At 49.8% G+C, this 15804-nt stretch overlaps 3 protein-coding genes across 3 annotated transcripts; 1 reads left to right on the forward strand and 2 right to left on the reverse strand.

Moving 5' to 3' along the window:
- Positions 1–319: 319 nt before the first annotated feature.
- L3040_007681 (uncharacterized protein) lies at positions 320–1447 on the forward strand (the record flags this gene model as incomplete). Its single annotated transcript, XM_007291740.1, has 3 exons — positions 320–605; positions 655–910; positions 961–1447. The coding sequence occupies 3 exons, from the start codon at positions 320–322 to the stop codon at positions 1445–1447; spliced, it is 1029 nt and encodes a 342-aa protein (XP_007291802.1).
- A 484-nt stretch (positions 1448–1931) lies between these two features.
- On the reverse strand, positions 1932–2618 carry L3040_007682 (uncharacterized protein; the record flags this gene model as incomplete). Its single annotated transcript, XM_007291739.1, has 2 exons — positions 1932–2281; positions 2360–2618. The coding sequence occupies 2 exons, from the start codon at positions 2616–2618 to the stop codon at positions 1932–1934; spliced, it is 609 nt and encodes a 202-aa protein (XP_007291801.1).
- Positions 2619–13343: 10725 nt separating this feature from the next.
- On the reverse strand, positions 13344–15787 carry L3040_007683 (uncharacterized protein; the record flags this gene model as incomplete). The annotated part of the gene is made up of 2 exons (XM_007291737.1): positions 13344–14762; positions 14825–15787. The coding sequence occupies 2 exons, from the start codon at positions 15785–15787 to the stop codon at positions 13344–13346; spliced, it is 2382 nt and encodes a 793-aa protein (XP_007291799.1).
- Positions 15788–15804: the final 17 nt, after the last annotated feature.

The raw sequence follows: 15804 nt of genomic DNA on the forward strand, positions 1-15804 counted from the left end.
GCTCGGCGTTTGTCTGACTCCAATTGATCAATCAGGAAGTAGGATAGATAAAGTGTTAAAAATTTGTTGCAGCCAGGACGACAGTAATTAAATAAGTACCTAGCAATGAGATATTGAATGGTATTATCACGTGATATAACTCTGACTAATCATCGAAGCTTCCAGCTTGAGCCAGCACTCAAAAGCCAGTCAGAACTCTTAAATCCGAAGTTATCCCCGCAAACGACGTCAACCATCGCCGCCTCCCTCTGAAGGTACTCATTATCCAGCATATACGCACCATCACCACATCGATCCCTTCAAATCCACAACTACAATCATGGCCTTCACGATGCGACAGCCTTTTCGGCTCACGTCCGCCCTGGCAGGAGCTTCCAAGACCGTCTTCCGCTCCAGTGGCGCACCTGTCCGATCATTCCACAGCAGCAGACCCGCAAACCAATTTTTCACCTCGCGCTCGACGATACCAGTTACTACTCTTACGAAAGCTCGAAATGCGTTCAGACAATCGAGGACATACATGCAGCAGCCAGCTATCCAGACTCCGGGTGGCGGGAACTTGGTGCAGAAACTGGTAGTTGGAGGGGCGATGTTTGGTGGAACTTGTAGGTGGAACATCTCGAATGTGTAAAGGACGTTGCTGATGGACAAAAGTACTTGCGATCAACCTAGTATTCAACCGCGAGACGAGAGAAGATGGAGGTATGCCGCCGTTCGAGAGAGCATACCTCAATGATACATTTATGCATACGGGCTTGGGAATTGGTATCATCGGACTTTCGGCCAGAGCTATGTTCCAGAGCGGCTTTACGTACAGATTGATGGCTACCAACCCTTGGGTTGTTATGATCGGAGGACTCGCACTTAGCATCGGAACGATGATGGGAACGAGAGCCACAAGCCCTGAAAAGTAAGTCATCTTTCTCGTTAAGAGTCAAGTTTTGTATCTAACGATTGCAGCTATATGCAAAAGTATGGTCTCTGGTCAGCATTCAACGTTACTCAAGGAGCTCTCCTCGCACCACTCCTCTTCATGGCTCCACCCGCTATCATCGGTCGCGCTGGACTCTACACAATCGCTATGATGGGCTCGATCTCTTTCGTCGGCGCCACTGCCAAGCAAGAGAAGTACCTCTACCTCGGTGGACCTCTTTTGGCTGGTGTTGCTCTCGTCGCCGTCTCTGGATTTGCCCCTCTCGTTCTCCCAGCTACCGCTGTCCGAACTCTTGCCTTCACTGAGAATATCTGGCTGTACGGAGGATTGGCTGTCTTCGGAGGCTTCACGCTGTACGATGTGCAGAAGATTCTGATGCATGCTCGTATGGCTGAGCGGGGCTTGATGGCCAAGGATCCGGTTAACGAGAGCATGAGTCTGGAGTTGGACTTCTTGAACATCTTTGTTCGGTTCGTTCAGATCTTGATGATGCAGCAAGGACGCAGAAAGTAGGTGGTGTGCGAGAGTTTGTAAGGATAGGCAAGGGACACTATTGGTAGTCAAGGAGCAAAGCGAATGGGTGGGCGGGTAAACCAATATGGCCTGTATTATCGAAGACGACGGAAAGTCTCCTCTCTTTTGTCTGTATTGAATTTAGCGGTAGTCGGCCAGAACTTGACACAGAATATACCAAAATCAACGTAGCAAAATTCTCCGTTGAACTCCTCATGTAATGTGTGAGGGAGTTAATGCTGGCAATATATCGGTTCTTTTATTTGGAGTTTGTCCACATATCATGCCAGAGACTGCTTGCCATCCACTGATCTTAAAACATGAGTACAGTAATTGCATTCCATAATTAATGCTACCGATTTATCATACAATTTATTCATCAATCATCGCCAGGTATCTCTCCTTTCTATTTCCATTTTCTCCAAGAAGCACACCTGCCACGCAAAAGTCTCTCACTCTCTCCATCAACACCTGCCCTAGGCCCTCAATCCAAAGGCGGGAAACTCCTCAAAAAGTGACTCGGACACTCATAGCCGCCCGGGTTATTGTCCAGATATTTCTGGTGGTAGGCCTCGGCATCCCACCACTCGCCCGCGGGCAGGATCTCCGTCACGATCTTGCCCTTCCACCACTTCTCGTTCGCGCGCTTGGTAACCTCGCGCGCCACGCCCTCCTGCTCGGCGTCGTGGTAGAAGATGCCCGAGCGGTACTGCGAGCCCGTGTCGGGCCCCTGGCGGTTCGCCGTCGTCGGGTCGTGCATCTTGTAGAAGAACTCGAGGAGCTGTCGGTAGCTGAGCTGGGCCGGGTCGTAGGTCACCTGGAGGGCTTCGGCGTCTGTTGGTCGCATTCCCACACGTGGTTAGCCAATGCTTCAGACGTTTCCTTGACGGGGATCCTGATTATTATACGTACGGCCAGTCCTCCCCGAGCAGACGGCCCTGTAGCTCGGATTGGCGCCGTCCCCGCCGATGTAGCCCACCCGCGCGTCGTACAGTCCCTTGCCCTTGAACTCCTTGCGGTACATGTGCTCGACGCCCCAGAAGCAGCCGGCGGCGATGGTGGCTTTCTGGGCGCCGTTCGGGGAGGAGATGGGGGCGGACTCGCTGCCGCCGAGGCTCATGCGGGTGCTGCTTGTGAAGGGGCGCATGAGCCGGTTGAGGAAGGTCGGCATGGTGAAGGCCATGAGGAGGACGAGGGTGCTGAGGACGAGGGTGCGTGGGGTGAGGGACGGCAGGGTGGGTGGTTTGTTTTGGTTCTTGGGTGATGAGGGTGGAAGTTCGGTAGGTGATGGTGTTGTTGAAGATGATGAGGTTTGGATGTGAAATGACGTGAATTACAACGTTGTGTTCGGAGAAGGTCAATGGGTATTTATTTGTATGTTGCCTCCAGACGTTCGGCACATCAAATTGAAGTCGTCATGGAGGGGGATTGTGCATCGCATGCTGCAGGGATGAGCTTTCGCTGACAAAACTTCGATGCCGAGGGTCAGAATTGATTTCAAATAATCTTTTCTCTTTCTTTCCTCGTCTGAGGCCTTCCTTCTATTGTTGTGCAAAGCATAGCCCGTCGGGGCCAACATTTATTCTATACTAGGAACGGCCGATGCTGTCGATGACGAGAACCGCGTGGCAAACTTGCTGATGTGCCGCCTCCCACGTGATGAGTATGAAGATGAGCTTGCTTGCGCTGAGAAGCTGTATCTTACCATTAATATTAATATTCTTTTACTATCATACGCAGACAAGTTGAGGGGTTTTTTCCTGTCCTGTCTATTATATTTGCAAAGCTGCCGGCTATCTCCTTGGTTTCGGCTTTGATTACCTGCTAGCTGCATCTTTGTCGCATGATATCATTCTGTTCATGGCTCAGTATCAGCTGGAATAGACAATCCTCACCCCATGCGTATTTATAGCTGAGAACTCAAGTCGGTTGGCTGTCGAGAAAGTCGGAGAGAGTTAAGGGGTATAAACAATGCTAAGCGAGGCCGAATCGGGGCTAACGATTTCGAGCTTGCAATTTGTCACAAGTAAGCATATAGAAAGATGGTAAGTACTGCTATTAAAATTTCTGTACATCAGGCTTATGAGAAGTAGGTCTTCAATTTCTTTTTTTTTTCCATTGCCTTATCTGTTACGGACCCAGAACTTACGGTAATTACCACTTCAATAGGGTTCACGAGCTTCACTTCAGCTGTCTTTAGAGATAGACGGATCTAAACTCATAGGAGAATTCTCCCATGGCATCCTGCATCCAGCTGCCTCGCCCTCAGCACCCTTCCTCACCACCAAGCCATGTTTTGAAGACAAACTTTTTTTTTTCCAGGGACAGCTTTACATGGTAATCGAGCCGGCAACGGGACTGCTCTGCTTATAAGGATGAGCTCATCGGTCCTTTGGAGCTCGCCATTAATTAAGCTTGCAACAGAGAGATCAAAGGCCACATCTAATATTAATTCCAGTTAGTACTCTAGGTTTTCTGGCCTGTACGTAGAATTTGGGCTCGCTAAAGATTCAAGGGCATTTCGCTAATCTCGGATCAACGTTGACACCTCACCAATCCTACGATTTGACAGTATCTCAGAAGAGCCATAGTATGTAAATCCAACGATTTTTCTCACCTAAGCAGTAAACTGCAACTCCATAACAAGTACAAGATCAGCAAGCTGCCTAGAACCAACGATCCCATGCACAACATCCCACTCCTCTTCGACATCTACAGCCCCCATCCTCTATCCTAGCCGTCACGATTCACGAGAAGCCTCGCCTTCGCATGAACGACCCTCATTGCATCTCAGCTCTCCGCCCTCAGGCCCGGATCCACCATCTCAAGTCTCGCGTAGCTGGCACGCCTTTGCAGTCCCGGCCTGGCAAACACCCACACAGTCCGGCCCTGACCCGACGAACTCCACGCGCTCGGTACACTTCCTCGCCGCACGCTCTACAATAATTGAATCTCCCATCTCTTCCCCTCACCCTCTTCCTCGCAGCAGCTTTCTCCTGCCCCCTGAGCTCGGTGGTTTTCTCTCGAACGCATTCCTCATCTTGCTCAGATCCTGAGGCTTGGGCACTTGCATCCTCCATTCGAAAGCTGGAGGTTGTGACACATTTTCGAGCCTAGGTGTCGTGGTGGTGTGCTTCTGGATACTTGGAGGGTTTTGTTCGGGGTTGATGTGTAGGAAGAGCTTTCGACTTTGCTACTGATCTGAGAGCTGAAGGCAGGCTGGCAGTAGAGTGGAGGAGGGGTGGTTAATCTTGAAGTTCTAGGTTTTTTGGACCGCTTAAGATGGACATCGGGATAGGTGAGATGGAGATAGAGGCGAGGTATCTCAAAATTCGGGAAACAGAGGAAGAGTATTGCTGTGGATGGAATGGAAGGGCTATGAGTTGCAAGCGATCGGAGGCTTGCGTGATATGGGAGCGGCTATGTATTTCGCCGAGAATAGTTGAGTAGTAGTTGTAGATAAATCATGCAATTCGGTATCTCGCAGATATACGAGCAATCAGCGGTATACGTGCTTGTTTTCACAGCCTCTACTATTTTAGTTGCATATATTCAATGGGTCCCTACGAGCCCTCCCCCCTTTTTTTTTCACAGTTGAACGCAAGAGAAAGGCATACAAAAGCGATCTGGTAAATCGCTGCAAAGGATATCGGCACCTGCGAAACCTGGCACCGTATTAAAATCGAAGCTTGCACGCTTAACTAAGAATATGTACACTTTGCTGATAGATGATGCAGTCTCGGATGTCAAAGACTTGGTTTTCCCTTCAGCCCCGGTATTCTCCTTGCTTCCTTTTCAGGATTCGCTGCGATACGTATTGCTATTCTGCTTTGGACTGCAGAAAGAAACTTGAAAGGGACAGCAGGAAGTAAATGTTGAGTTCGGATTGAAAGGGTCTTTAGCAGCGAAGAAGATACTGGTAGGATGCGTCGGAAATCATCAATCGCACGAAAACTTCTTGCGGATGCGTTGAGGTTGATTTTGAATGTCAATTCGGTCAAGTATCGTGATACTCGAACCACTTCCCAGATTCTCATAACTTTTATCAATCAAGTTGCACTTATACCAAGTTTCGTAAGCTGTCAGGCACGAACTTTTCTGTATCACTTTGATCTAATAACAAGATCTCTAATGTCTCAGTGACTCTCTCTCTCTCCCCCCCCCTCTCTCCTTTTCCACAAATTCCAAGCTTTCAAAACGAGTCAGATAAACCCCATATGAACCTTTCCAGGTCCAGTCCACACTCAATCTCCATCGGCGATGATCATTATCCAGCAACGCGTCAGAACAAACAACGCGAGTGGGATTAGCGCTCGGCCAAATCCGCAAAACCTGCGAGTCTCGCTCCATGTACCTATCAACTCCAAGTCAAACATCCCTCCCTCGCTTAAATTATTAGCGACGTCCAGTCAACAAAAGCCCACTGTCGCTGCTGCCGCCGCCGATCGCCAAAGCCATATAATCCACAGCAAGGTCCGCGAAACATAAAAGCTGATGATTGATTTCCACTTTGACAATATATATGAAGTGCAAGGTGACGTATGATACGATGCGAAGCAGTGCTAGCCTTCGCATGCGTAGCGAGCAAGACGCAGACACACATACCCACGTACCATAGCTCGCAGAGGATTTTTCCTTACAAGATCATTTAATCTGCGGTAGAGAGCTCCAGGTCTCGGGTAGTTGAGAGTCCTGCACCATATACCCCAATCCGAGTTTTTGGGAGCGTGATCGATGCTTGCCGCTCGGGAGGAGTAGCTGGACGGTACAACCCCACGATCCAGCTTCGGAACTCACCCGTACGGCAATTACACGAGGGCTGGAACGGACGTCGTTCGAGGAACAAGTACATACATACATACCTACACACAGATCCCGAAGACTCACTCACGCATCCGAGTATACGAGAGGAACAGAGAACGATCAACCCTTACCGTGGTAATTCAGGAGAGAGAAGGAGCGCTGGCCGTTTACGTAGCGTACTTGGCAAGCAAAGGGGATCAATAGTTACGCCGCTCCGGGTTACAACGACATACATAGATACGTTCCCTTCATTGAATTGCTTTCCTCGCGACTATACCTTGGCTGTAAATACGACTCGTTCTTAATTAATCATGAAGCAACAAAATGTTACCGGAGAACGCAGTGTTGTCCGTCAGTATAGTATAGCTAAGCGAGATGCTCATATCGAAGCGCAAACATCACTTTGCTCTTTTTACTATTTTTAGATAATACGGTTGTTAATCTCCTAATATAAAGCAGCTTGTTTTTATATAAAAGAAACGTATTCGTATCAAAGATATGCTTTTATTGCGTCATTCTATTCGTTTCCGAGTCGCAAAGCGGTTGCATTTCGAGTAAGCAGGCAGTAAGATTATTCGAGCGATCTTGTGAAGATGGAAAAACAGTATCACGTCGACCTTGCGTTCCTGAAGAAGTCTAAATCCTTTCGAGCATGTGATACAAGGACGAGGGGTATAAGCTGTAGTGGAGTTATTGTAAGCGTCTTTTCCAGCTTGATAATGGGCTAGTATCTTAGGCTTCTGCTTAGGCCGTGCTCGAGGAGCGCGCTCCTTATATAAATGTCAGAAGGTAGCTCTGAAGACCGGCAAAGATAGAATAGTAGGAGTGTAGAAGTGTGTATTGGTAGTGAACCGATCTCTAGGGCTCTAAGGAGCACCCTCGGATCAGTATATACAATTCTACGCTACTGCTAGAATAGGACTCCTTGATGTCCTGGACTTAGATACGATGCGAGATTATGATACGCATTATCAGAATCTCTAACTTGTCGGATCCTCATCTTGAATATACTACGTAGGTGTAGCGAGGGCTTCCCGGTAGTCAGACGGATACTGGGCATCCGAGTAGAGTATTCCTGTCGGGCGTGGCATGGTAATCCTGTAAGGTATTATTGTCACGCATGACAATAAAGAAGCATTTAGAGTATTCAATACATGAGATTCCGGAGGAGGTAATTCAGGGCCGAATTTCAGTTTAGCAACCACAATTTCAAGGAGTTATATTGACGATAAGGGGTGCGAATAGCAAGATCAGAGTATTCAAAGCAAATATTACGCTAAAGGACACTGAGGATTTTGATATGGGGCCGCCTCTCGGAGCGGCGTAACGATTGATCCCTCCTATTTGCTAAGTACGCTAAACGGCTAGCGTTCCTTCTCTCTCCTGAATCACTACGGTATGAATGAAGTACCCAGCTGGCTGGCTAGCGTACTGCACCTAGCTATCTGCTCTCCTCAAAATCCCGAGTTCCCAGCTTGTCCCAGTCGAAATTGTTTCAAGACCGATCTGCCTGCCTGCTTGCTCATCTGTTTCTAATTACCCCATGCCCCGTACAGAATCCGGTTTTCTCACAAGACGAGCCCTTGGAACTCCTCTTCTGTCCTAGACCGAAACCGACCGGATCGACGGCGGAGATGGTATTGACCAGGTGTCAGCCTTTCACAGCCCATCTCAATATACCGAGCCTGTGATCAGCATACGCACAAGAATTGATTCATTTAATCCAATCTACTCGCCATTCCGAGGACTCGCAAACTACCATTTTGAAACACTTGTATACATCCGACCTTACCTTACTTACTACGTACATCTATCCACTCTCATCTCTGCGTATCAGCCAATCCAGTCAAATCCGATCGATAACTTACTACCACCAACCCAATAGCCAACCAGACCGATAGACCAAACCATGATCACCTGTATACTACTGTACCTCAAACAGACGGCTTTGTACTTACTTACTCCTAAACACCGATCATCAACACGTCCATGCCCAAGGCTTATCAAAAACCTCAAAAGCCATGACCCAGCCAAGCCCCAGCACAGAGCACAAAGCACAGATCACAGAGCACAGCGCACAGCGCACACAAAACCAACTACCGTAATGAGTAACTGCCGGAAAATACTATACTACCACGGGGACACCGCGGTCAAGTATTAGACCATGTCAGCAGGGGGGACGGGACACTTTGCTCGATTGAGCAGCATCGCTAAAGCGCTTTGCTTTTCGTTGCATGAAACTGCTACCTTATCGGGTTAAGTTTCGCGCCTTACACAGCCTTACACAGCCTTTCGCACCCCTCTTGCTTTTGACATGGTATAAAACTTCACCGCTGTACCTCCGGACCTCCTCAGACGGAGGTTCAGCCCTTAAGTACCCCCCCGGTTCTTGCAAGGGTGGACAGCTCAACCAAATCGAGTAGTGTCGCGCGGTCTAGCGCAAATGCGTCGACGGAGGGCGCATGGACGGATTCCGTTATGTCACCTATTGCGGTTACGCTGTCCCGCTTGCGAAAAAAAAAAAAACAAAAAAAAAAAACATGGGAAAGCTTATGGGCTATGTCTCCGTAGGTACAGAAGATGAAACAGGAAACAAGAAACAAGAAAGACGAGAGGAAAGAAAACCAAGGAGAATGGAAGAGGAAGTAGAAGAAGAAGTAGAAGAAGAAGTAGAAGAAGAAGCAGAAGTAGAAGTAGAAGCAGAAGCAGAAGAAGAAGTAGAAGAAGAAGAAGACCAAAAGAAAAAAATAAAAGAACAAAAAACAAAAATACACATTCTACTACATCGACCACACATGTACAACTAACCTACTCCAACCCAATCCAATCTACCGGTACCACTCTCTCATTCTCTGAAAGCCTACGACGTCCGCAGAGCCATGCACAGAATACGCACAGCTACGTAGTACAATTAACGAGTCCACCGCCTTGCCCAAGTCTTAACTTCTTCAGAGGAAGTACAGGCGCCACAGAGCAGAATTTGCATCGCCAATTATATAATTTTTTTTTTTTTAAAAAAAAGACGCAGGTTGATTAAAAAGTACAGGATTCTAGTATTCGGATCAGAGTCAGTCAATTCGTTCAGGGTTGTCTGTAACGGTATGTTTTTCTTGTGTCGAGACACGGAGAAGGTTTCAGGCAGATAGATAGATACGTAGTAGATAGATACTCGTAGTAGATAGGTATGGATGTACAACGTACGTAGTACGTACATACACACGGTCGATACAGTTTGCAAATCAAAGGATCAAAAGAAAAAGCAAAAGGAAGAGGCAAAGGCAAAGGCAAAGGAAAGGAAAGCAGAAGTACCGAGTTCCGGAGAGAGCACAACCTACTACTAGTACCTCATCCGCGGGAGGGGGAGGGGAGCTTTGACTCGAAACCCGGACTTCCTCTCGAACTCTTTCGACTCGCATGGCGGCCTGCTGGATCCCACTTTTCTCTGGTCCCGAACTTTTCTATCTCTGACTTCACCTCGGACTCTCTCTCTCTCTCTCTCTCTCTCTCGGACTCGATCGCGGACGCGACTGTACCGGACCGGAAAAGCACGGCTACGTAACGGCCCCCCGAGGGATTTCGCAGCCGAGTCACCGCGACCGGCGGAGCGAGTGAGTCCTCTCCCCCTTGCCGCCCGCCGACCCAGCGTCAAAAACGGGATTCCGCAAGGTCAGTAGTGTCACTCGCGCCGTGATCGCAGCCGGATTCGGTAGCAGAGGCCCTTCCTTGGCTTTTGCTCGTGAGACCTGTCCAGTGCGGATGAAGGGAGCGTACAGAAGCCAGCGTGAGAAGCGGTCACGAACGGCTCGAACGGCATAGCATCGCGAGCGGTACAACATAAAACAAAAATAGTATCCTGCTACTGTACAGTAGAGAGTGAAGCCAATCATCGGTAGCTATCACCGAGCGGCTTTGATCGGATTTTTCATCTGAGAAAGTCCGAAAGCGTACTGGTTGGTACAGTACTGTACTGGTTACGATTACTACAGTAGGATGGAACACGCACGGTGCACACCCTCTACGTATGCCTAGTCCAGGGCCAGGGCACGGAATTGACTTCCAGCTACGCGTCGGCAGGTCAGTGATCGTCTCATCTCTTGAAACCATTCACCCGACTTGACTTTCCCATTTACTAAGTACTAGCTACGTAGTACGTGGTACTTCTACAGCGCCGATTCTATATTTAGGGTAGGTACGTAGTACGTACAGTACAGTAGTCTTTGAGCACGAGCACGAGAACCTAGTTGCGGAATCCGCCTACGTAATGCATAAACTTTTTATTTCGCTCCGAAGCTCTCTACTGCGTACGTAGTAGTACGTAGCGGTACCACGTTCAACAGCTTAAACTTCCCCCAACCATTCCCATTTTTTTCTTTTTTTGTCTTTTTGTAAAAAAAAAAAAAAAAAAAAAAAAAAAAAAAAAAAAAAGAAGAATAGTAGTAAAAATATGAGAAAGGATAATTATATAAACAATCACATAAACCTTTTCCACGACAAGGGAGCGGCTCATACTACTACTACGTACGTACTACTTCAGTAGACACAAGGTACCCAGTCGTTTCACATCCATCCATCCATTAGTCAACGGAATCCAACCGTAACCTGTAATTGTAATTGTAATGCAAAGCATAGAACACGTACCGAAAGAAAGTCAAGGTAAAGTCTGGCCTGGCCCGCCCTCGCTCAAACTCTCAGAGGAAAGAAAGTCTCAATCCAACCCCCGCACACCGTCCCCCCAAAAATCTAAAAATATATATATATATATATAAAAAAAAAAAAAAAAAAAAAAAAAAAAATTGAGCGATCGGACTCCCGCGCTCGCCTGTCGTATATCTACGCTAACCACCTACCTACCTACTGTACACCAGGTCAGGTCCACCCTCCAGCCGTCCGCACCACGGAAGAAAGAAGAAAAAAAAAAAAAAAAAAAAAAAAAAAAAAAAAAAAAAAAAAAGCCACTTCGCCCAGGGACTCAAGGAGCAACCCAGCAGCAGAGCAGAGCCGAGCCGAGAAGTTTACGGAGAATATAATATAATATAATAGATGAGACGAGACGAGATGGGACGAGACGAGATGAGATGAGATGGAGAGACTCGCCGCCAAGACAAGATAAAAGATTCCACCCCATCCCCCCTCTCCTTCTCCTCTTTCCCGTTCCCGTTCCCGTCCCAGTGGTTCGTTCGTTCATTCAGACTTCTGGAAGAGAAAAACCCAAAAACCAAAAACCCAAAACCCAAAAAAAAAAAAAAAAAAAAAAAAAACCAAGAGTTCTTCCAAAACAAGCAAAGCAGATGGTGAAGTTTACGCATGACGGATTCTTTTTTTTCTTCTTCTTTTCTTTTTTCTTTCCTCTTTTTTCCTCTTTTTTCCTCTTTTTTTTAATATGCTTTTCGGATTAGGTAAACTTACTACGTACTACTGTACGTACTACGTCCCTAAATAATATACATAGTACATAGTACATACAGTAATTATAGAATTGGTCCACCCCCGGCCGGCTAATATTTTTAATTTTTCATTATGTTCATTATTTTTTTTAATTCTTTCTCTTCTTTCTTTTCTTTTCTTTCTTTTCTTTCTTTTCTTTCTGATTGTTCTGTTCGAGGGGAAAAGGAGGTCATCATCGCTTGGTTCCTGGTGCGTCCAAAAAGAAAAAAAAAGAAAAGAAAAAAAGAAGAGAAAAGAAGAAAGACAGAAAAGGTGGTATACTGCACGAGCGAGGTTGCTTCCCTGCTGGTAACCACACCATTCCACACCATACCATACCACACATCTCCAACCCAACCCAACCCAATCTCAGCACCCGCCCCGATCTCTGCAGGCTACCGTACTTACTTACTTACTTACTTACTGCAGGCCACTGCAGGCCAGGCCAGTAAAACCTCACCCGTTCAAAACTCCGCCAACTAACTTACTCTACTACTAACTTACTACCTAGCTCTAGAAGAAAAACCAAAAAAAAAAAAAAAAAAAAAAAAAACCAAAAAAAAAGTTTTTTTAAAAAAAAACACCAAAAACAAAAATTAAAATCCAACCAAAAAAAGAAAAAGAAAACGCTTACCTCCCCCCAAAAAACCTTTCTTTGGTTGGCCCTTACCGACCGACCGACCGACCGACCGACCTACCCAACCTTCCATCCATCCATCCACCCACCCACCCATCCACCCATCCATCAATCATCACCATCATCACCAGTACCGGTATAAAAAAAAAAAAAAAAAAAAAAAACCCTCCTACGCACGGACGGAGGAGAACCTCCCTCCCTCTTTTCCCTCTTTTCCCTCTTTTCCCTCTTTTCCCTCGCCCCTCGCCCCTCGCCCCTCGCCCTCCCCCCCCCCCACCCCTCGTTGCCCCCTGCCTGCCTGCCCTTCCCTACCCCCCTACCCCCCTACCCCCACCCCTCACCCCCCACCACCCCACTTAAAAACTGCCGGCATCCGTCGTCCCAACGTACCGATACTTCGACGGATTCCGTATCTGATCCGTAGATACCTTAGCTAGCAGGCCCCTCCACCCGGATCCTGATCGAGATCGAGATCGAGATGGATCGAGTACCGCGGATGGTGATGGGGATGGTGATGGGGATGGTGATGGCGATGGGGATGGGGATCCCGTAGTCCCTACCTATGCCGCCCGAACCAAACACACTGGAACCCTCTACACGCTTGGTCAAGTGTCGCGGGAAAATTATACATTGCTCCAATACTAATCAAAGGAGAGAGCAGACTATCCATCTGCTCTAGATGTGAGCCTTGTTACGTAGAGACAGAAATAGAGGGGAGAAACCTCCCCCCCCGAAAACGACCGAGATGGCATCGCAGAGGACGGGTATCAACCAAAAGTGACATAGTACAGATGACTCCGCCAGTAACGAACGACATGGCTCCTCCAGGTATGCTCGCTCCTCCACGCAATGCAGTATCAAATCTCCATCTCTATCCGCTCCGCTCGCTGTGCACCGTTGCGCTCCGCTCCCGATGTTCTGTCGGATCGGCTTTGCGGTTTATTTTGTTCCTTCGTATTTGGGCGGGGGATCGCAGACACCCCACCGTTCCGTAATTCTCCCCCCCCCCCCCCTCCGCCTGTATCTCAGAACTCACCTCACTCGCTTCCCATCCACCCACCGCCTCTGCTGCCCCTTGTAATACTCCATCCGCTCCCTTTCCAGGCCCAGCCTCTTCTCCTCGAACGCCGCCTTCTCCTCTTCGCTCAGACTGAACGCCTTCTTCAGCCATCCCAGCGCGCTCCTCTTCTTCTTCACCTTCTTCCGCTGCCCGTCCGCACCCACCTCCGTCATCATCGTGGTGTCGCTCATGATGCTCATGCCCATCGCACTCGGGGCGCCTCGCCGGCTCCCGAGCACGCTGGGCGTCTGCGAGTCGTGGTATTCGCGGTAGGAGGAGAGGTTCGAGGTGGAGGACCTCGAGGGCACGTGCAGCGGGTTGTTCGAAGGGCCGGCCGTCCATGGTCGTTGGAGGGGCGAGTGAGGGGATGCTTGGACGCGGAAGTATTGCTGGTCGGAGCGCGGAGACGGGATCAGGGTGGCCGAGTGCGGCTGGACGGTGGATGGGGAGGTGTCGATGGTGCTGGGGCTTCCGGGTGACTGGTGGCAGCGTGCCGGGGCGAGGGCGAATTGGTTGTCCACGTCGGAAAAGTACGCCGAATCCAGGCCGCACGAGGGCGGCGCGGTGGTTGGATCCTGCTGCTCTTTGGCTTGGGAGTTGACAGGAGAATCATGTCTCGGGCCGAGCGCGGGCGCTGACCCGTCCCGTTCCCGGAGCTCGGCAGCAGCCCGCTGTCGCCCCCGGAGGACAGGGACGGAACCCTGCCGGGGGATGGCCGCTGGACTCAGTCTCTCTCGAGGGACGATTATCGAACTTTCCTCGTGTGGTATCGTGACGGAATCTTGCCGCATGAGAGACCCAGCAGCGGAGGATTGTACTCGTTGCCGCGGCCCCCATTGTGTATTCAATGGTGCCAATTGCGGAGGGGGAGGTTTCACGGTTATCTCCGGCGGCGATTCCTTGCGCTTGGTTAACGAGAATCGCTGCCGTAGCGAGTTCCTGGGGAGGATCTCTGGAGGGGGAGAGGGAGGAGCTTCTGGAGCAGCTTTCGGCCGAGGAGAAGGCTGTGGTGAGGGGACGGGGGTGTATCTCGTTGGCTCCAGAGTGACGAGGGTATACGTCGTCGGCTCGAGTGTGTAGGGGGTGAATGTCGCGGGGTCGAGGGTCAAGGGGGTATATGTGGTTGGCTGAAGTGTAAATATATGCTCGGGCTCTTCTTCTTCTTCTTCCTCCTCGCCCTGAGAAGAGGACCGGCGGGAGTCGGGCTCTGGGGTTCGCTCGCCGTCTTGCACCGTTTGAAGTGCGGGCGTGGTGGCCCGGCTCGCTGGGGTAGCGAGACTTGAATCGGGGGGAAGGTCCTTGTGGACCGGCTGCCGCATCATCCACTTCGATCCAGGGGAGGCGGGTGGGGAGGCCATGGGCGCCGGTTCGGGAGAGGCACTGGTGCTGAACTGCATCTTGTTAGCCGCCCTCTCGGAACCGCGGCGGATGGGAAGGGGATGTATGGACCTACCCTTATATTCCGGCTGACCTCGCCGGCCCTACGGTCCATCTCGGACACGATGGAACCAAGTTGCACGAGAGTGACACCCAGACGGTTTCCCTTGGCCTGAAGGGACACACAGGCTGAGAACCAGCCTTCCACGTTTCCCTTCATGGCAGTGAACACCTTTTGCATATCGGGCCTACTCTTGAACCACACCGCGTTCTCCTGCTCCCGAGCCATATAGATCGTAAACTCCCTGCACGCATCCAGGCCTTGCTGCACATCCTTCAAGGCATCGTTCATGGCCCGGCCCGTCCTCGTAATGACGTGTTCGATGCGTTCGTTGCCATTGACAATCTGCAGTCTGAAATTCCGGTCCTCGAGCATGGCATCGAAGATGGCAATGTTCTCCAGCGGCAGCTTCAGAAACTTCAAGCGCTCCTCGATATCCTCGTGTGCCAGGTCAAAGTCCTCCAGGGTGGTCTCCAAGAACTCGTCCACCTCGTCAACATGGCCCTGCAGGATATTCATGACCTGCCCATCGTCCTTGGCGATACCGTTCATCAGCAGGTAGACACCGAAGGAGATCTGGGCTATCAACTTCCACAGCTCGTGGTACTTCTGGCCCGGCTTCAGCTTCCACCGGGCGGCCGCGTGCGTCTCCTCGTTGGCCTCCTGATCGATCAGCAACTTCCGTCTGGCGGCTGCATCTCCCATTCGATGCTTGGGTGAGGGCGGGGCGGAGGCCTCCGCCGACTCGATCATGGACTCGGAAAAGGCTGCTTGCATCGACCGGATGGGGTGCCGGGGAATCTGCAAGCCCTTCATGGCGTCCCTTTGCGGCGTCGACGCACCGCTGCTGCTGCTGCTGCTAGAAGTCGAGGTGGCAAAGGTGAAGAAGCTGTCGTCCTCGAGGTCGAAGAGTATGGGGAGAAAATCTTCATCGTCTACGGGTGATGGAGAGATGGGGTGGGATGGGAAAGAAGACATCGACGGTTGTGCTCAGG

Source organism: Drepanopeziza brunnea, assembly GCF_022702325.1.
Source record: "Drepanopeziza brunnea f. sp. 'multigermtubi' strain 214-2 chromosome Unknown ctg13, whole genome shotgun sequence".
Lineage (NCBI taxonomy): Eukaryota > Fungi > Ascomycota > Leotiomycetes > Helotiales > Drepanopezizaceae > Drepanopeziza > Drepanopeziza brunnea.